The 22,835-nt window shown below is 40.6% G+C and overlaps 1 protein-coding gene and 1 long non-coding RNA gene across 4 annotated transcripts in view; one reads left to right on the top strand and one right to left on the bottom strand.

Annotated features, from left to right (window-relative positions):
- hydin (HYDIN axonemal central pair apparatus protein) overlaps nucleotides 1-22,835 on the top strand; it is a 1,146,554-nt gene that overhangs the window by 182,702 nt on the left and 941,017 nt on the right. For all 3 annotated transcript variants that reach the window (XM_059992477.1, XM_059992476.1, XM_059992474.1), the window contains exon 7: nucleotides 18,697-18,821. In XM_059992477.1, coding sequence (XP_059848460.1) covers nucleotides 18,697-18,821 — 125 coding nt within the window. The remainder of the gene's footprint in view (nucleotides 1-18,696; nucleotides 18,822-22,835) is intronic.
- On the bottom strand, nucleotides 5,680-21,939 carry LOC132406658 (uncharacterized). The gene is made up of 4 exons (XR_009516210.1): nucleotides 21,853-21,939; nucleotides 20,375-20,462; nucleotides 19,971-20,085; nucleotides 5,680-5,746 (listed from the first exon to the last, which is right to left on the bottom strand). It is a non-coding gene; the product is annotated as an uncharacterized LOC132406658 (long non-coding RNA).

The raw sequence follows: 22,835 nt of genomic DNA, 5'->3' as shown, positions 1-22,835 counted from the left end.
CTAATGTGATCTATTTTGTCCCTGTACGTAGTGCCTTTTGGTTGCCTACATTCAATGCTATCTGTCTTTGAGCCTGTTTAATGATGGCAGCCTACTTGCATTATAGGATTGAACATAAAACAGAATTCATGGATATTCTGTGGCTTCAGTAGGTATGCTATTAAATGTGGTGAAATGTTGGAGATGTATATCGCTACCATTAGCATTGCAAAATTGGAATCCTGGCTTTTACCTCTCATAAGAAATGCAATATACCATGGTTGCACCAAATAAGCAAAATAAATATATCACAGAAAATTAAGTATCTGTAAGTCTGGGTTCAGCTTTAACAATGTACGCTAATTAAATCTTATTTATTGTCAATTTTCCTAATGTTGAAAATTAACAATTTATAAATGTGTTATTTCAGATATGCAAGTTTTAATTTTTGATTTAGACTTAAAACATAGTTTTAGCTGCTTAGCCTCTCTTAATCCAGTCTTTCATTTCCTCTTGTTTATCTCTTCCTGTACAAAATTTAATTTTAAGTTCCCCATCTACACTTACTTTTTGGTCTTCACAATACTAATTTGGAATCTGTCCATATAATTAGGAGATACTGTGCAGTCAGCCCTCCTTATCCGCGAATTCAACCAACCACGAATTGCGAAAACCCGGAAGTGCTCTTCCAGCACTTGTTGTTCAAGCATGTACAGACTTTTTTTCTTGTCATTATTCCCTAAACAATGCAGTATAACAACCATTTTACATAGCATTTACATTGTATTAGGTATTATAAGTAATCTAGAGATGATTTAAAGTATACGAGAGGATGGGCGTGGGTTATCATGGATCGGGATAGAAAAAAATCGGAAGTTCTCTTACTAAGTAAGTCAGAACAGGTACATCCGGTATTATTTACCGTCAGTTAGTCAGATGTTTGTCTTAGTACATAGTATAAATTTTACCCTTCTATGCATATAAAACACTTCAGAACGTATGTTTCAGCGCCGGGCTCGATCCAGTGTCAGACCACTCCCGAGTGCGCTCTTCACCATGCTGGGTTGATGTGGAGGATCAAAAACCCAAAACCCAATAATTAAACCACTGTGTTGCTTAGTAATAATTGTAGCTTTCATCGGGGCAGAGTCTTTCTCACTTTATCCTTTAAAATTGTTCCGATCGTTGACCGATGTAGCCTAACCGATGTAGCTTTTCCAATGACCGATGGCGTTTCACCTCTTTCCGAACACTTTGTTATTTCCACTTTATTTTCAATCGTGATCCTGATTATTTTCGGGAACAGAAACGCTGCGGATTCAGTTCTGCCTCCGGGTCCTAATGTCCATTGCACTGAGACAGGTTGAATAAAGTCTGGGGTTCCGCTGGGTCCTAAGATCCACCGCACTGAGACAGGTTGAATAAGGGACTTGAGCGTCCGTGAATTCTGGTATCTGCGAGGGGTCCCGGAACCAATCCCTCGTGGATAAGGAGGGCCGACTGTACTCTGTTCACTAAATCCCAGGTAACCTACAGAGGGCACTGTGGTGTTTTATCTCACACTGGCATCGGGACATTATTAAATAGGCAGGAGGATATCGATTCACTAGTGGGGAATGATGTTTAAGATTTTGTCTTTTTAATTGCCATCACGTACAAACTTGATCAATTTGTTCAGCATTTCTGAATCCAAGTTATATTGCTGATAATGGTTCCTGTACCAAAACCTAGGATAAGACTTATGAACGTCCCTCCAAGCTCAATACAAACTGTCTTTTCTGCTGTTTAAACCATTTAACATCTAGTCCCAATGTTTATCTTGCACACCTGCTATGAGAAATTCTGAATTCAAATAATATTTGGAAGTTTAAATGATAAAGAGCAAAGAATACAACAGACACAGAAGCTGGTCACCGGGCCCATTAAGCCTGCTCCATGATAGTTGAATTATAGTGGTCTCAACTCCTCTTCTGTGCCAGTTCCCTATTGTCTGCAGTTCAGTGATCTTTCAAATATTTATCTATCTCCCCCTTAAATAGTCTTAATGATAGAACCGTCATCATTTTTGAAGCAGAGAATTCCAAAGGTTTATTGTCCTCTGAGGAAACCGAAAGTCTGTGCACACCAGAGGTGGTGAGTACATGGAACAAACTGCCAGCCGAAGTGGTGCATATGGGTTCAATTTAAACATTAAAAGACATTTGGAAAATTACATGGATGGGAAGGGTATAGGGAGCTCTGGTTCAAGTGCATGTTGATGGAACCAAGCAGAATAATAGTTCAGTATAAACTAGGTGGGCCAAACGGTCTGTTTCGGTGTTGAAGTGCTCTATGTCTCAGCTTTAAATGACCAAGCTTTATCTTGTAACTACAGTTCCTTGTCCATCATTTATCCAATAGTGAAAACTTCTCAGCATCTCTGACAATCTGCATGGGATAAAGATCACCCCTCATCTTTCTGAATGCCAAGGAATACAGATTTTATCAGGCAGGACATTTATATTTTGATGTTTGCCTGCTGCGTTATTATGGTACTGATATAGTCAAGCTTACACCTGATAATAGGTTTGACATGGTTAACTGCCTGACATTTTCTTTGTTTCAATGTTATGTTTGTTTGGCGGCAATAAGAAACAGAATTCTGTTCCAAATTGACTTTCATTCAGTCACGTTTTCACCTTAGATGTTTCACTGCAGTCTGCAGCTACACACGTTTCCGGCTGTAGAATGAAATGAGCTTTGCAGAAATGTTGGTGAAAACAAACTAACTCCTCAAGTTTAAAAAGAACATTTTCACACCAACTGTGAATTATGTGATAATGTGAATTGTTCAAAATGGTGGATTGTTATGGGCCAATTATTGGTTAGCTGAATTGTGCAACTACTTATTGACTGATATTTCCTAAATTGCTTTGAGGTCCACTATGGATAAAGAAGTCAGGTTTGAGATTCCAGTGTACTCAAATGTTTGCACAGGAAAGATGTGCACAAATTAATAGATGTCCCAGTTGTTCTAGTTGGAAAATTTGACAACTGGGAGTCGTGATGAAAGCCAGGCTTGGCAAGTGGTATTTGGTGCTGTGGCTGTGGGGAAGGAGAACCTTTGGTCAATGGCCTGATTGGGACCACTTCTGTGATAGGAAAGGGAGACGGGCACTGGAGTACAGTGACAGATGGTGCCTTTGATTGAACATTTAGTTAACCCAGTGTTGAGAACATAAGAAGCAAAAGGAGTAGGCCTTTTGCCTCCTTGTGCTTGCTATACCACTCAATAAAATAGTGGCTGGCATTTTACCTCTTCTTTCCACTTTCCTGCCTTCTCATGTCTCGATTCCTTTAAAATTTACAAATCTATTAATATCTATCATACCCTCTTGGATGATAAATTTCAAAGATTCATCAGCAGTCTGCCTTCCATAGACTCGGTCTTCATTTCGTGTTGCCTTAGTAAAGCAGCCAACAGAAACAAAGACCCCTTCCACTCTGAGCATTCTTTCTTCTCCTCTCTCCCGTCATACAGAAGACACAAAAGCTTGAAAGCACGTACCACCAGGCTCAAGGGTATCATCTGTCCCGTTGCTTTATTGTCTACTACACTTCTGTATAAATGTTAACAGTTTTTCACTGTACCTGGGTACATATGACAATAATAAAGCAATCTACCATTTTACCAGTTGAGTATCTGGGTAAGGAATTTTTTACCTTAGTCCTAAATCACCTATTCCTAATTTTGAGACAATGACTCTCCACTGTTCAAGACACCACAGCCAGGAAAATATTAACCCTCTCTACCCTGACAACTTTGAATCTTCCTAAGAAGCCCGATGTATGTTTCAGTGGTATTACCTCCTATTCTTCTAAATTCTAGTGCACTACCCTAATCAGATTACCGTACCTCTTCTCATATGACAAACCAGGTGGACCTTTGCTGCACTCTGTAGCCTAACTCAGGCCATATATATGTGCACTAAGACTTCTCAATTTTTGTCGTCAGATCCTCTTGCAGTAAAAACCTGTATACTGTTAGCCTTCCTATTCATTTGCTATATTAGCTTACAGTGATTTTCCATAAGGATACCCAAGTTCCTTTGAATTCCAATCTTTCAATCTCACCATTTCAAAAAATTCCCATCTTTTCCCCATCTATATGCCAAATATTTTTAATAGTATTCTGTCTTAACATATTGCAACATTTTAGACAGTTGCTTCTGGGGTCAAAGAACAGTGGTGATGAAATAAGTGGCTACAGAGCTGGAGATGAGAGGATTGTTGGGCCAGAAGGTTTGAAGGTTGTGAGGGCCTTTTGCAGATAATGGCTAAGAAGGGATTTGGTTGGGTGGAAGGGAAGTAGGGATTTATCTGATGGAGTGACAATTCCATGTTTTATGGGAAGACATTTATTCTGAAAGTGTTGATGATGGTTACTCCTGAGAACTAACATATACCTACTGTAAAAGGGAAATTGCTTCATTTTATAAGAATACATCACACGGGGAAGTGATCAACCACATTTCCAGAGTGATGTGAAACAACCCAGGGATGATTGTTACCATGCTTTACTCCAATAAAAGTAAAATTTCCATTTGCTTAACATTGAAAAATGCAGTGTTATGTGGTTGAATTTCTAGGCAGCTGCAAAAATGATATACTAGTTTAATCATTAGAGAAAATCTGTAAAAGTGAAGTCTGAACTGAAGTCAGATCTCATATGAGTATTATGAAATCAAAGGTATAAATTGTCAGTTTAACAAGTGCCTTTATCAATTCTACCTGGTCAAGTCACTTGGATATCAACATTTAAGAAGATTGGTTAGTATCATATTTTTGTTATAGTTTAAGTCACAATAGGACAGAATGCCAAAACCAGAAGAAAGATTAGAGTTACTGAAAGAACTTCAAGCTCCAACTTGAGGGACATAGCAAACACTGATGCAAGAGATATTTAAACTGAAGATTTGTTTGTATTTATAAGGCATTGAACAAAGCTGATAATCTGCAGTAACAGTTTATGATTATGAAATACATTAACAGGAAGATAATTCAAGACAATTCAAGGATAATTCAGCAATGGGTTCTTCATATTTATAGCTAACAAAAAGTAATTAAGAATTGTCGGAGGAGGAAAAGGGGCAAGTTGTGGCACTGGTGATTTGTATTTAGGAAGCATATGGTGCAAGGGTGAAACATACCTTGCTTGAGTTGAGGACCTTCAGAAGGGAAGTGGCAGATAAAGTGGCCATGAAGCTGAAAAATGAGGTTTACAATAAATATTAGGAGTAAAATTATATTAATAACCAAATTATGGAAAGCACAAGAAAAATATTGAAAAATTCATATAAGAAGCATACTATATGGTTACAGTAAAATGTTAGCAGGCAATATTAAATTGAATCATGAAATATTTTTCAAAATTAAGCAGATAGGGGAAGAAGTTGGACAAATACTGTAAATATCCAGCTAGAAGACTTCAGATAGGACTGAGGACACAGCCAAAGTGTTCAGCGCATATTTTGCATCTTCTTTCACAAAAGAAACATGTAATAGGGAGTTTACATTTGAGACTGAATTTCTGGATGGGATTTTTGGATAACATTAGGGAAGCTGTTGTGAAAAGATTAGCATTATGGCTCACAAAAAGAAACAACATAGAAATAATGGAGGCATTGATGAAAATTCGAGTTTAGGGTGAAACGTGCTTACCTTGCTGGAAAAATATCCTGAGTGCCCAGACCAGTGTTCTGGCAGCAATAATTCAAATCACAGTGTTCTGGTTGAGGAAAATTTTAATTTGATATTTAACTAAATAAAGTCAATATATCATGAAAGCATCTGCTTGTAAAATTTTCATTAATGTGAATATGAGGAAGAACTTTCTATCTACACTTGGTTTGGCCTATGTGACCAAAGACTCATAGCAATGTGGATGGCTCCTAACTACCCTTTGCAATGGCTTGGCAAGCCAGGTAGTTGTATCAAAGTGCTAGTAAAATGAGTAGAAAACCTAATAGGACACCTGTCATTCTTATCAAAGAGACCTGACAGTGGAATATCCTATCTTATTGATCTGCAAACTTAACACTGAGTCAAGTATCACAATTGAAATAACTATGCCAGTTTGACACAATCATATTCATAGAACAATATATTTTAGTTTTATTCCATGGACTCTTCCTGTTACTTTGGAACACAAACTTGGTTCCTCCTATACTATTTACATCAGAACACAGACCTGCCTGAAGTGGCAATAGTGAGGAGGCTATGGGCCTGGGAGTTCTCAACATTGTCTGTGGACTACATGAAGTATCATAGCAGTAAATTAAACATCAGGAAATATCTTGCTGATTCCCACCAGTTGAACCGATAAACCATAAGTACCTCACTTGTATGAAGGGAACAAGATATACTCTCATGTCTCCCACCTATGATGCCAATGTTTGATGATACTGTTACTGGTAAACATCAACTATTTTGGTGTCATGCCAGGCCAATAATAGGTGGTGCAAGAAACAACTTGAACAGAAAGATTTGTTTGGCCACTGTCCATGACAGAGTGTATTAATAAAAGTGACAATTTATAAAAAAGAGAAAATCCTGTCCAAAGTGGAGGACATCTGCACTGCATTGAACAACACTTAGCGTAACCTGACGTTGTGGGTTCTGAGGTGATCGATGAAGGTGCCCGATGAGATGGGTGAATTGCTTATTAAGTGGTACACAGTTTATGCTACGTTTCTTTCTGTGTTGCCAATGCATCTGCAGGCTGTAAATTTCCAGAGATCAATAAGATCCTTGACTTTCTCAAGGAAATTTTGAAACATGATTGCATGTTTACCTCTGACTACATGATGGTCTCTTCCCACAGCAAAGCTGTGAATAGAGTTTGTCAGGACTTTAGTGTTAGGTATGGAAATAAACATGGTCACCTCTACAGAACCAGCTGAGCGCATGACCTTGATGCTGAACTTGTTCATTTGGCAGAGGAGGCTGACATTGGTTTGGTTGTCTCAAGGATCAGCTTTGACAATGCTATTTATAAATGACATACACTGTTAAGGGCAGCAGCACTTCAAAATGTCAAGGAAGTGGAAATTGACCAAAGTAATGGATGGTGATGAGGATAATTATACTTTTCGAAAGGATGTAGACAGAATGGTGAAATGGACAGAGAATTCAACGCATAATTAGTCTTGAGGATGATCTTAAATATCATAAAATAACTTTGAAGACAGTGAAAATGGTGTAAAACTGCACACATTTTAATGGTGCAGGATGAATATAGCTAACTGATTAGAATATGGATCTGATCCAATCAATATTCAAGAAATTATTTATTTACACAATTAGTAAGCAGGTAGTTTACATTAGTCTGCTGTTCCTAGCCCTCTAATTTTTACTACCCTTCCTATAAGAAAAAGAGGATATGCATTCATCCAGTCTGTTTCCATTATGATTTTATACATCTCTATAAGCTCATCCTTAAAGAAATAAGTTATAGCCTGTTCAACCTTTCCCCATAATTCAGGCCCTCAAATCCTGGCAGCATCTTCATAAATCTCTGAAGTTTCATGGCATCACTCCTACAACAGGGCTACCAAAATTGTACTCAATACTCCAGGTGTCGCTTCAGCACCACCCTGAACAACTCAGATGCCTCCCCCTGGGCAGATGCCAACAGAGGGTGCTGTGGTTTGAGGCCTAGTCCTCGCTGTGACCGAGGCCATGCAGTTTCCCTGCTGTTCACCAAAGGGGAGAGGGGGAGGGGTGAAATAGGGATTTGAGGGGCTTGGTTGGCACTAATTAGAGGAAGGGGAGGGCACATGGAATTGAGAACGGTAATAGGTAAATGATGGATGGAGGCAGACAAAGAGAAGAAACATGAAAAGCACAAAGAGCCAGCTGGGGAGGGAGGGAGGCTGAAGGCAGGAGATAAACTGGAAAGCAAAGGGCTATGAGTGCTGGTCTCTGATAAGTGAAGGAGGTGACAATGGGAATCATTAGGGGAACAGTGAATGAGAGATGGACCCAGTACCAGGTAGCAGAAGGCTGTGGTGTGAGGGCATAGGGGAAAAACTGTGTGTTTAGTAGATGAATTGATCCTGGAGGGGATGGATATAGGGCTGGAGAGGGAGTGGGGATGGGAGGGGGAAGGAGACAAAAATGGGAGGACTGGATGAAGATTGGAAGGAAAGATAAATGCAGGGATCTATTCAGGGACTCCTCTTTTGATTGTTTTAAATTACTTGGATGAGGAAATAAAAGGGTTCATAAGCTTGCAGATGACACAAAGGGTTGTGGGTTGTGTAAAAGTTTGTAAGCTACAACAAATCATTGATAGGAATCAGAGTGGGTCAGAGAAGTAGCAATAAAGTGAATTAATTTGCTTTGGAGGGAAGGGTGAGAAATGACTTTATGGTAATATACACTTTGATAAGAGGCATAGATTGAGTGGACAACCAGCATCTTTATCCAGGGACAGAAAATGGCTAATACAAGGGGGCATAACTTGAAGAAAGAATAGGGGTATTGAAGATGGTTTTTATACACAGAGAGTGGTGGGCATGTGCAATATGGTGGTAGAGACAGATATGTTATGGAGCTTTAAGACTCTTTCTGAGGAGGGGAAGGGTTAGATTGATCTTGGAGTAGGTTGAAGGGTCATCGTAGTCCAAAGTGTCTGTACCGTGACGTACTGTGTAGCCACTAAGTGAGTACCTTAGGTGTTAAAATTTTCCGGTAATCTTTCTTCACTAGTTTGGGTACATTTGGAAAGTATGTGTTTATATGGTGAATATTGCAGCTATCTTGTGAAATCCTGTTGTAAATTGTGGGGCTTTGTTTGAGATCTTGAAATTAACTGAATGGTGGTTACAAGGGTAGTTGTGTTCGTCCTCCTTCCTCAGTTTCTGAGTATAATCATTCTATACAGATGTCCTATATTTTGACTAATAAAGAAAAGCATGCATTATGAATATTAAATTTGTCGACAGTGGAAATTTACAAAAGAAACAGAAATTGTTGGAAACACTCAGATGGAACATTAATCTGGAGAGTAAAATAGATTTAATGTTTCAGGTTGAAGTCTCTTCATCTGAACAATTTATTTTCCTGAAGATGCATTCTAACTTTTTGAATGTGTCCAGCAATTTCTAGCTTATTCAACTGTTCAGTATGCCTTTTTAACCACCTTATTGGGTTGTCCTCTCTGCTAGAGACAACAAACCTATCACACAGTTGATTTTCATTTCAGGAAGAAATTAACCCTGATCCAGCCAGGTGTCTGTTTTGTGCCAAGTGGCTATAGCCCTTCAGGAATAATGACTTCTGGTGTAAAGCCACTAACTCCCTTAGTCCTTCTCCTACATCTTACCTTATCGCATCCTGTCTCTTGTAAGGATGCAAGAGAACTGCCCACCTTTATCTTTTACAACAGGACTGGATGTATAGATGGGCCAGGGTCATAAGATATCAGAGGAATTGAGACAGATTGACATTAGGAAAGAAACTGTGATGAGTAGACTGGTAGGACTGAAGGCTAATAAATCCCCGGGTCCAGATGGTCTGCATCCGAGGGTTCTAAAAGAGGTGGCTCAGGAAATTGTGGATGCATTGGTAATCATTTTCCAATGTTCCTTAGATTCAGGATCAGTTCCTGAAGATTGGAGAGTGGCTAATGTTATCCCACTTTTCAAGAAGGGAGGGAAGGAGAAAACGGAGAACTATCGCCCTGTTAGCCTAACGTCAGTCGTGGGGAAGATGCTTGAGTCCATTATTAAGGACGAAATAGTGGCACATCTTGATGGCAGAAATAGGATTAGGCCGAGCCAGCATGGATTTACCAAGGGCAAATCATGCTTGACTAATCTGTTGGAGTTTTTTGAGGGTGTAACAAGGATGTTAGATGAGGGTAAGCCAGTGGATGTTGTGTATCTAGATTTTCAGAAGGCATTCGATAAGGTGCCACATAGGAGATTGGTGAGTAAAATCAGAGCTCATGGCATTGGGGGCAGGGTTTCAACATGGATAGAAAACTGGTTGGCAGATAGAAAGCAAAGGGTAGCAGTGAATGGGTGTTTCTCAGACTGGCTGGAGGTGACTAGTGGGGTACCACAGGGCTCTGTATTGGGACCACAGCTCTTTACGATTTATGTCAATGATTTAGATGAGGGCATTGAAAACTATATCAGCAAGTTTGCTGACGATACTAAACTGGGTGGCAGTGTGACATGCGAAGAGGACGTTAGGAGAATACAGGGAGACTTGGATAGGCTGGGTGAGTGGGCAGATACTTGGCAGATGTCATTCAATGTGAATAAATGTGAAGTTATCCACTTTGGAAGCAGGAACAAGAGGGCAGAGTATTGTCTGAATGGTGTAGAGTTGGGTAAGGGAGAAATGCAAAGAGACCTAGGAGTCCTAGTTCACCAGTCAATGAAGGTGAATGAGCAAGTGCAACAGGCAGTGAAGAGGGCAAATGGAATGTTGGCCTTTGTTACAAGGGGAATTGAGTACAAGAGTAAGGATGTCCTTTTGCATTTGTACAGGGCCCTGGTGAGACCACACCTGGAATATTGTGTACAGTTTTGGTCTCCAGGTTTAAGGAAGGACATTCTGGCAATTGAGGAAGTGCAGCATAGATTCACTAGGTTGATTCCTGGGATGGCAGGGCTGTCTTACGCAGAGAGATTGGGCTTGTACACGCTGGAATTGAGGAGATTGAGAGGGGATCTGATTGAAACGTTTAAGATAATTAAAGGATTTGATAGGATTGAGGCAGGAAATATGTTCCAGATGTTGGGAGAGTCCAGTACCAGAGGGCATGGATTGAGAATAAGAGGTCAGTTATTTAAAACAGAGTTGAGGAAGAGCTTCTTCTCCCAGAGAGTTGTGGAGGTGTGGAATGCACTGCCTCGGAAGATGGTGGAGGCCAATTCTCTGGATACTTTCAAGAAGGAGCTGGATAGATATCTGATGGATAGGGGAATCAAGGGATATGGGGACAAGGCAGGGACTGGGTATTGATAGTGAATGATTAGCCATGATCTCAGAATGGCGGTGCAGATTCGAGGGGCTGAATGGTCTACTTCTGCCCCTATTGTCTATTGTCTATTGACTGAAAGACCCATTGTTTCTGCCTGTTCTTGCTCCATTGAAAATATTGCTCTATACCTTGACTCTACCCTTTTGCCCTCGTCCAATCCCCTCCCACTTTCATCCGAGATATCTCTAATGTCCTCTATTATTTTGAGAATATCCACTTCCCTGGCCCCAAGCACCTCATTATCATCATGGGTGTCTAGTTCAAATACACTTCTATCCCCAACAAGAAGGTCTTGGGTCATGCTGCTTCTTTCTGGAATAAAGACGCAACCAGTTCCTCGCACCACACCCCCCCACCAATACTTTCATCCACCTTGTAGAATTGATTCTTGACTTTCAACAGATCAAAGGTGTAGCCATGGGCACAGGTGTTGGTTCAAGTTACACATGTCTTTTCATTGACTACATAGATTAGTGCTGGTTGCAAACCTATCTAAGTCATTGAACTGCCTCAATAACTATCACCCAGTGGCACTCACATCTGCTGTGATGACATGCTCTGACAGGTTGGTCATGGTTAGATACATCTCCTGCCCACGCAAGGACCTGGATCTGCTGCAATTTGCCTGTCACCACAGTAGGACCACAGCAGATGCAATCTCACTGGCTGTCCACTCAGCTCTGGATCATCTGAGTAGTAGTAATATCTACGTCAGGCTGCTGTTTATTGATTACAGTTCAGCATTCAGTACAGTCATACTCCCAGTTCCAATCAACGAGTTCCAAAGTCTGGGCCCCTGTACCATCCCATGAAACTAGATCTGGGAGACCACAATCTGTGTAGATTGGAAATAGTATCTCCTTGCTGAAATCAACACTGGGATAGCTTAAGGATGCATGCTTAGCCCATTGTTCTGCTCTCTCTAAACCCATGACTGTGTGGCTAGGTACAGCTCAAACACCATCTATGAATTTGCCAATGACACAACTATTGGCAGAAATTCAGTTGGTGATGAGGAGGCAGACAGGTACATCAGCTGATTGAGTGGTGTTGCAACAGCCATGCACTCAGTGTCAGTAAGACCAAGGAATTGATTTCCGACTTCAGGAAGGGAAAGTTGAGGAAACACACACAAGTCCTCATTGAGGGGTCAGCAGTGGAAAGGGTGAACAGTTTCAAGTTCTTGGTGTCAACATCTATCCTAGGCCCAACATATTGATGCAATTACAAAGAAGGCACAATAGTGGCTATATCTCATTAGGAGTTTGAGGAGACTTGGTATGTCACCAAAGACACTCACAAATTTCTACAGAAGTTCTGTGGAGAGCATTCTAACTGGTTATGTTAGTATCTGGTATGGAAGAGCCACTACATAGGATTGGAAAAACTTGCAGAAAGTTGTAAGCACAGCCAGCTCTGTCATTGGCACTAGCTTCCCCAACTTTGACAACACCTTCAAAAGGTGAGGTCTCAAAAAGGCAGCATCCAAATTTAAGAAACCCTGTCAACCAGGACATGCCCTCTTCTCATTTCTACCATAAAGGAGGAGTTATGAGAGCCCGAAGACACACACACACAATGCTTCAGGAACAGCTTCTTCCCTCCCCATTAGCTTTCTGAATGGATAATGAATCTATAAACACTACCTCACTAATTTTTCTTTCTTTTTGCATTACTTTATTAAATTTTTAAATCTATACTTATTGTAATTTATATTGTTTATGTATTGCAATGCATTGCTGCTTCGAAACAACACATTTCACGATATGACAGTGATATTAAACCTGCTTCTGATTCTAACTCCTACTCCGGCACTCCTTTCCCAATTCTTTGTTGTCAACTGCATTGCTGCTGCCTCCTGCACTTGTGTCTGAGTTGATTGTCAGTGAGGAGGAGATGTTATTATCAATCTCCACTTACAGGTAATCACAATCCAAGAGGGCGACCTTAACTTGTCTTAACAATTACCATCCAGTGACACTGACCTCAATACTAATGAAGTAGTTTGGGTGGCTGTGTGTGGATCAGATTAAATCCCATGTTCTTTCTAGTTTGCTTATTCCTCAATTTGGTCCATTGACGATGTCATAGTCTCTGCCCTCCACTCTGACTGCACCACACATGCTATTTATGTATTTCAGCTCAGCATGTAATGTGATCAACCCGCAGAAGCTCTCTGCAACTAAATCTTGGACGTACTGACACAAAGAGCACAGTTCAATCCATGTCGGCAACAACATCTCTAGCTCCAAAACTAATGAAATGACTGCGGACTTTAGGAAGGTGAACCTCCCCAACCATCACGCAGGAAGTAATGTAACATTAGGACAAGGATGGCAAACAGCTTCTTCTCTCAGGCCATGAGGCTGCTGAACTCCCTAGCGCCACCCAGGTCTAATCATTGTACTATGTTGAGCACTTTGGTCCGGATGAACATTGCTTTGATGGTATACTTCTTCTCTCAGGCCATGAGGCTGCTGAACTCCCTAGAGCCACCCAGGTCTAATCATTGTACTATGTTGAGCACTTTGGTCCGGATGAACATTGCTTTGATGGTATACTTCTTCTCTCAGGCCATGAGGCTGCTGAACTCCCTAGAGCCACCCAGGTCTAATCATTGTACTATGTTGAGCACTTTGGTCCGGATGAACATTGCTTTGATGGTATACTTCTTCTCTCAGGCCATGAGGCTGCTGAACTCCCTAGAGCCACCCAGGTCTAATCATTGTACTATGTTGAGCACTTTGGTCCGGATGAACATTGCTTTGATGGTATACTTCTTCTCTCAGGCCATGAGGCTGCTGAACTCCCTAGAGCCACCCAGGTCTAATCATTGTACTATGTTGAGCACTTTGGTCCGGATGAACATTGCTTTGATGGTATACTTCTTCTCTCAGGCCATGAGGCTGCTGAACTCCCTAGAGCCACCCAGGTCTGATCATTGTACTATGTTGAGCACTTTGGTTCGGATGAAATTTGCTTTGATGGTATACTTCTTCTCTCAGGCCATGAGGCTGCTGAACTCCCTAGAGCCACCCAGGTCTGATCATTGTACTATGTTGAGCACTTTGGTCCGGATGAACATTGCTTTGATGGTATACTTCTTCTCTCAGGCCATGAGGCTGCTGAACTCCCTAGAGCCACGCAGGTCTAATCATTGTACTATGTTGAGCACTTTGGTCCGGATGAACATTGCTTTGATGGTATACTTCTTCTCTCAGGCCATGAGGCTGCTGAACTCCCTAGAGCCACGCAGGTCTAATCATTGTACTATGTTGAGCACTTTGGTCCGGATGAACATTGCTTTGATGGTATACTTTTGTATGGTTGGATGACAATAAACTTGAACTTGGTCTTCTGATGAGAAGTCAGGGATCCAGTTGCAAAGGGAGGTACAGAGGTCTAAGTTTTGAAGCTTATTGATTAGTACAGAGGAATGATGGTGTTGAATACTGAGCTGTAATTGATAAACAACAGCCTGATATATGGATTACTGTTGTCCAGGTGCTCCAAAGCTGAATGAGATAGTGTCCGCTGTAGACCTGTTGTGGCGGTAGGCAAGATCCTGTGGGTCCAGATCCTTGCTCAGTCAGGAGTTAATTCTAGAATGGGTAATTTCTCAAAGTACTTCATCATGGTAGATGAGAGTGCTACCAGGCGATAGTCATTGAGGCAGCTCACCCTCCTCTTCTTTGACATTGGTATGATTGATGCTCCTTTGAAGCAGGTGGGAACCTCTGACTGCATCAGTGAAGATGTTTTTGAACACTCCAGCTAGTTGGTCAGTACAGGTTTTAAATACTGTGCCCCGGTACACTGTCTTGTGATTGTTCTGCCTCTTGAAAGCATGATCTGATGTTGACCTGCAAGATAGAGATCACAGGGTCACCAGATGCATGTGGGGATTCCAGTTTATGGTAAACGGTATTCACATGACTTAATACTACTCCAGAACTGAAACTTAATTGAATTATTTTATAGTTTATAGCATACGTTATTTTATCTGACCTTCTTCAGACTTCCTAGCTATAATAATTAATCTTTTACATATGACACCATATTGCTAGCAATTTATGCTATTTGTTCATTACTTTTGCTTTTTTCTGTTAAATTTTCAAATACTGTGAAAAAATAGTGCTTTTAGAAATAGCTGCTGGCTATTCTTTGTCTTTATCTCTCATGATTTTGTATTTATTATTTAGCATAATTCCGTAGTTCCTAAGATTGTTCCAGAGCTAGTTTGTACTGTTAGGATCCAGCAACAATTAATATATCCAGGCACAAGATACCCATGGGTACGTACAGTGCTTACACATGTTGATTAATCAGCCAGAGAGCACCAAAGCACATAATCATACACTTCAGCCCATCGAGTCTGTGCAAAACTGTAATTCTGCCTAGTCCCATTGACCCATGTTTGGACCATGATTCTCCATTCCCCTCCGATCCACGTACTTATACAAACTTCTCAAAGATACTCTGTTGAAAGCTCACTTTATAGCCCTATCAACCTGTGATGGGTAGATTGTTATCATTGAAGAAAAACTTCAGAGGGAGAATGAAAAGCCCTGCTGTCCAGGGTTATTTCCCATGGTTAGGAACCTGATCTTAAAACCTTAACATGAGATAATTAAAGGGAGGATCTCATATATGTGAAATATTTGTCAGATCCGGAATCCAAAACCCTCTAAATGTCGGGGTTGCGTGGCATTCACTGAGTCACGAGCTGATTTGTGCAAGACATCCAAGGAATGAAGAAAGTTGTAGGAATCCTATAACTTCCATTTATATTACATATCTAAACAACAATGTTGTTAGGTGCTTCATGGGGGAATTACCAAACTATGCTTAACATTGAACCAGGCAATGAATTAAAGGCATAGAGAGAGGTGGAGAAATTTAGAGAGGATACTCAATCTGAGGATTACAGCAAATGGTGTAGGAGAGATGCTTGAAAAACACTGCATCAATAATCCATGACACAAGCACTATTTTCATGTTGTTCCCAAGTTAGAAATCTACACCTACACTCTCTTCAAACTGGTAGCAAATATTCTGAAATCTCATTGGAGTTCATTCCTGTTAAACTAATATATAATGACACAACTTTCATCGTATGTATGGCAAATGTATGACCTTTCATATAAATAATTCAAATTTATATCCTTTCTTGTGATTTCTTTTCCATCTGAGAGCTTCTATCATTTTGTGTGAAGATGTTAGAGTATCATTGCCAATTCTCTGTATTGTACCCAGCATTCCCCACTATTTATTTTTACAGCTGCACGGACCAACCGTTGCTCTGCGCAGGAAATTTTTTCACGGCCTGAGAAATGCACAGCATTTCAAATCACAGTATTGCTGCAGTATTTCTGTGACAATGTATTTGTCGTTTATAAAAGAAAATTCCTGCTGCAAACTTTAATAGTCTCCTTTGCTGTCGACTGCACTCGTTGGTGTCATCTGTAAATTTGCTATTCCAGTTAACCACATTCTCATTCATATCATTGGTAGAGATGACAAACAGCAATGGATCCAGCATTATTCCTCCACTTGTCACAGGCCTCCAGTCAGAGAGGCAACCATCTCCTATCACTCTCTGGCTTCTTCTGCAATACTAATTCCTAATTTAATTTACTACCTCTTCTTGAATGCCAAGCAACTGAACCTTCTTGACCAACCTCCCATGTGGGACCTTGGCAATTGCCTTGCTGAGGTTAATGTAGACAACATCCATTGCCTTGCCTTCATCAATTTTCCTGGTAACTTTCTTGAAAAACTCTATAAGATTGGTCAGAACAACCTATCATGCACAAGGTCAAGCTGACTATCTGTAATCAGTCCCTGTTTATACAAATACTCATCTATCTGATCACTTAGAATACCTTCCAATTACTTTCTCACTACTGGTGTCAGGATCATTGCCCATAAATTCCTGGTTTATTCTTAAATCCTTTCTTAAACAGCTGAACACCATTAGCTATCTTCTATTTCTCTGGTATCTCACCTGTCACTATGGATGATTTAAATATCTCTGCTAAGCTGCCTGCAGTTTCTGCACTTGCCTCCGACAGATTCTAAGTGCCTGGGGATTTGTCCACTGAAGAACAGCAAACCCCTCTTCCTCTGTAATCTGCATAGGGTCCATGACCTCACTGCTACTTTGCCTCATTTCAATAGAACCTGTCTCCATAACCCAAGTAAATACAGATGCGAAATGCATTTAAAATCTCCCCTGCTATCTTTTGGTCTATGCATAGATAACCATTCTGATTTTCCAGAAGACCATTTTTGTCCCTGTAATCCTTTTGCATTTAACATATGTGTAGAATCCTTCAGGATTCTCCTTCACCTTGTCTGTGTGGGCAACCCCATGCCTTCTTTTAGCCCTCCTGATTTCTTTCTGAAGTGTTTTCTTGCATTTCTTGTACTCCTTAAGTATCTCATTTGTTCCTACCTACTTATACCTGTTATACACCTTTGTTTTTAACTAATGCCTCACTATCTCTGAAAACCAAGGTTCCTGGAATCTTTTATTCTGAAATGCATATATACATAGGAATAGACCTATCCTTTACTATAGTTACCTTGAAATGAATGGCTTACTTGTATGTTCACAAGTTGCAAAGTGTTTCCCTACACAAACTTCTGTCACTTGGTCTGTCCCATTCCCTAATAGGAGATCAAGTATTGCACACTCTGTCATTGGGGATTCTTTGTACTCATTAAGGAAACTTTCCTCAACATCCCATCCATCCCTTTTACAGTATGGGAGTCCTAGTCAATATATAGAAAGTTAAAATCACCTACTGTAATAATCGTATGTTGTTTCTAACTGTCCGTGAGCTCTCTACAAATTTGTTCCTTTAAATCCTGCAGACGCTTGAGTGGTCTATAATATAGCCCCATTAAAATGATCTCCCCTTTCTTATTCCTCAATTCTACCCTTAAAGCCTCTCCATTTCTCCAGTGTGACCTGACTGAGCATTGCTGTGACATTTTCCCTGACCCTACAATTGTTCATTAAACTGCCCAATGCCTTACTGGCACTGATCCATCCACCAAGGACGAGTATAGAAAAAGGAGCCAGAAAAGATCCAATAATATCACCTATCCTGCTTAGGGACTTTTTGTCCTACTTCCATCAAGGCAGACGCTATGCAGTATCTATGCTAAGACCACTAGACTCAAAAACAGTTACTGTTGCAAAGGCATCAGGCTGGTCAACATCTCCACCCACCCCACCATCCTCTAACACCACTACATACATATCACTTTGCATCACTTTATGTTGATACAGTCAGTCTATGTATATAACAATTACTTGTGCATTGTGTTTAATAGCATTGTTTTTATACTTATTGTGTTTTTGTTTTTTATTATTGTTCTTATTGATTTTTTTAATGCTGCATCGGATCTGGAGTAGCAATCATTTTGTTCGTGTACTGAAGAATGACAGTAAACTTTCTTGAACCTTGAATCTAAATGGGAGAATTTGAATTCTTAATAAATAAATTGCTACTGTAGGATGAATAAATTAATGTGACAGTGCAAGTGAGGAGAGGTCTTTGCAACAAAGAAAGAAAAGTGCAACCAGCAGTTAATAATATGTTCATCTATTCAGTTGTTAAATCTTTGTGCCTTACACTGTCCGTTATTCCTTGTTTCCTTGTTTGCAGGCCATTCCATGTGGTACCCATTCATGGAAAATTGGATGCTGGGGAGAGTGTGCAAGTGACAGTAGAATTTATCCCTCAGTCTACTGGCAATCACAGTGAGGATCTGATGATACATTTGGATACAGGTTCGACCACTGTCTAATTCACCACCAGCTAGCTTGTAATTTCCAATATGTAATATTTTAGTTGTGTTTAGTTCACTGAATACTAGGTTCTGTCCTGAATAGAACTGATTCTAGTATGATTATGGCACAGCAAATCAAGCAAGCTTAATTGTCGCTCAAGCCATGCATGGATACAGCTGAATGAGACAATGTTCCTCTGGGGCTAAGGTGCAAAAACATACACACATATTCAAAATAGTGAAAAAGGAGAATAAAACAGTAATGTAAGAAAACACATTTTTAGTCCAAGACCCTGAGTGATATGCCTTGCAAACTGATGGTCCTGGCTGACCAGCCTGTAATTCCACCAATCCAACACTGGAGGGCAGCACCAACAGGTGACACCATCTCCAAATGAGCAATAGACAATAGACAGTAGGTGCAGGAGTAGGCCATTCGGCCCTTCTAGCCAGCACTGCCATTCACTGTGATCATGGCTGATCATACACAATCAGTACCCTTCATACACAATCAGAACCCTGTTATGGACAGGGTATGGACACCATACATATGGACACCGAGCATGGACACCATGTTACAAAACAAGCCCGCAGCTTGAGGCCTAGTCCTTACTACAGCTGAGGCGACACTGCTGCCTCGCCACCAATCAAGAGAAGCAGGCGTGTGGCAATCAATGTCCAACAGGGTTTTGTGATCACTAAAGAAATGCCTAAGAGAGTCACTCATGGCTTCACTACACACTACCTTTGTGCCAACTCGAAGGCGCCAACTCCAGTGCCTTCAAGTAGCAGACAGCAGAATGGTCTGCACCCAGGAATGCTCTTCCTGCGGCCCTACGGCCTGACAGGTGAGACTCCTCTCCCTTGGCCCAGTGGCACGACTTGACTTCTTTGGCCTGACAGCCTGGACCTGACTCTCTTTGCCTGAGGGCCCAACTCGCCTTCCTCAGCCCAATGGCCCGACCTGACTCTCTCAGCCCACTGGGATGACTTGCCTTCTCTGAACCACCGGCTGCTCTTTTGACACTCTGGCTGGCTACTCTGAACAATGAACAGCTTGCTGATGCAGTAGACATGCTGTACACGTAGTTATTGGTGTCAAGGATAGTCTTACTATGTATAAAAACACAGTTAACAAATAAAAAAGTACCTTTGGTTGGCTCCCGACAGGCCACTGAGTGTATATGCACCATCACCGTAGTGGAATTTTATCTGCATACGGTAAATCATTTTCATTGAGCCATTCCTTCAGTAGGCCATTGCGACTGGAAATATAGGTTCAAAGGTCCAATTTAATGTTGGAGAAATGTATACAATATACATCCTGAAATATTTTTTCTTCACAAATATCGGTGAAAACAGAGAAGGGCCCCAAAGAATGAATGACAGTTAAACGTAAGAACCCCAGTGTCCCACTCAGCTCCCCACTCATGCGTGTAAGCAGTAGCAAGCAATGATCCCTCCTCCCTCACCAGCAAGAAAAAAGCATCAGCACTCACCACCAAGCACTCAAGCGTGAGCAAAGCAACAGCAAAGACACAGATTTGCAGTTACCTCAAAGACTTTGCGTTTCACCTGGCGCTTGACATATCACAGGCTCTCTCTCTTCCTAATAAGGGAGAAGGAGGTGTCTCAGTTTTTCCTAGTAAGCCAGGAGACATAACAAACAACTCGCTGGTTTATGATGTTAAAAGTCCGTCAGTGTAATTTATTATTAAAGCACATATCCATATACAACTCGGAGATTCATCTTCTCCAGTTAACCATGAAGTAAAGAAAGAACATGAAAGTTATTCAGAGTGAAATATCAAACCCAATCCCTGCACAGAAAACTAACAGCATCCTTATCATCATCCCCCCCCAACCCCACTACCATGCACTAAATGGAACATGAAAATTGCCCCCACCCCAAAAAAACCCCTGTCTTGCACAAAAAGAACTAATAGAACACAACAGAGCATCAACCCTCAAGCACCCTTCCCTCTGCCATCTTCATCGGGGATGGTGCCTCGTCATGTCTAGTCCTATGGTATTTACACCCCTGTCGTCCGTTCCTCCTGATTGGTTAGTCCTTATCTATTCAGATTTCCACTATCCCACTTTGCTTACAATCAAATTCCTGTTCTTACTTAGAGTGAGATCTTCATCTTTGTTAATATTCTTTTCCTCCAGTTATATTTCAATGGCTTCCTTCACCAGGTGGTCCCAAAATCCTTTTGCACGGCACAGTAGTTTTCTGCTGTCAAACTCATTCCTGTGGCCATTGTGAATGCAATGTTCTGCAAATACTGATTTCTCTGGGTAACCGAAATGGATATATCCCTGTGCCCCTTGATGTGGGTTTCCACTGTGTGTACCGTCTGGCTGATATATGTTGCTCCGCATTCACAGGGAACACAAAGAAATACTGGCTGTAAATGCTATGTACAATATTAGGATTTGCTTTTATTTTTACAGGACATGGAACAGTACAGGTCCTTTGGCCCATGATGTTGTGCCAACCCTTTAACCTGCACCTCCTCCCCCTCAAAACATAGCTCTTCATTTTTCTTTATCCATGTGTCCATCTAAATCTCTTAAACGCCCCTAATTTACCACCTCTGGTACCACTCCATGCACCTACCACTCTGTGTGAAAAACAAAATACCTCTGACAACCCTCTATACTTTTCTCTAAACACCTTAGGGTTATGCCCTCTCATATTAGCAATACTTCCCTGAGAAAATGTCTCTGGCTATCCACTCTGTCTATGTTTTTATCAATTATACACCTTTATCAAGTCAACCTCTCATCCTTCACTCCAGAGAGAAAAGTTCTAGTCTGTTCACTTATCCTTATAAGGCATGCTGTCTAATCCAGGCTGCATCCTGGTAAATCTCCTCTGCACTCTCTCTAAATCTTCCACGTCCTTCCTGTTATATAACAACCAAAAATGAACACAATATTCCAATTATGGTCTTACCAAAGTTTTATAGAGCTGCAACATTACCTTGATTAATGAAGGCCAACACATATTATGCCCTTTTAACTACCTTTTCAACATGCACTGCAATTTGAGGGATCTTTGGACCGTGAACCCCAAGGTCCCTCTGTTCCTCCACACTGCCAGGAATCCTGCCATTAAACCAGTATTCTGTGTTCAAATTCTACAGTATCCTGCAGTTTTTCCTCTCCCGCTGACTGATCTTTTGGTGTACTTTGGACTAAGCAGTAGCAATGAAGTGCGCTCTGTCTTTGATCTGGTGGATCATTTGTTTTTTTACTCTTCATCCTGGAGATGGTTTCAGTTTGGAAATAATTTCCAAATGTGTTGGTTGAGAGGCTGCCTCTTGAGTATTAACTTCCAGCAAAGCTCATGTGCGATAACATAATGCAAACATTGAAGTTAAAGCAGAAAGTGCTGCAAATACTCAGCAGCCCAGGCAAAGTCCATTTAAGGAGAAAAGGAATTAATGTTTCAGGTGAATAATTTTTCAACAGAGACTTTTAAATATTGCAGCTGCAAAATTATTCAGACTAGGTGATATTTTGAAGTAAATCTGAAGGAAAAGAGTATGTGGCTTTTGCATTTCATCTTGTTGTTTAGCTTGATATTTTGTGAGTTAAGAAATCTATTTTAATATTACCACCAATAAATAAACCTGTTAGTATTTTTAGAATTACACTTTAAATATGTGGTAGAATTGCACCTATCTCTTAAGTGCAGACACGTTTACTTTAGATTTAATGGTGTTTTGTGGGTTGTTGCTTTCTTAGTAATAAGAAATGGCATTTATGAATTAGGGGAGTTGATATTTGAGTTTATAAATCTGGTGAACTCTCAAAATCATGGTAGAACTTGCAGTTTAACCATTTATTCTGCAAACTTCTCCATGTGAATTTCTGTCTAGCAAGAAGAGATTTTTGATTTTTTTTCTAATATTCTCATACAAAGAAGATTGGTTGTTTTCATTTTGTTCAAGATTATGTTATATGAACTTAGAAAAATAAAAACCAGAAAAGAATATTTCCTTTT

The sequence above is a fragment of the Hypanus sabinus genome, chromosome 17 (assembly GCF_030144855.1).
Source record: "Hypanus sabinus isolate sHypSab1 chromosome 17, sHypSab1.hap1, whole genome shotgun sequence".
NCBI classification, from domain to species: domain Eukaryota; kingdom Metazoa; phylum Chordata; class Chondrichthyes; order Myliobatiformes; family Dasyatidae; genus Hypanus; species Hypanus sabinus.
The sequence above is the reverse complement of the archived record's forward strand: the minus strand, read 5'-3'. Positions and strand labels throughout refer to the sequence as shown.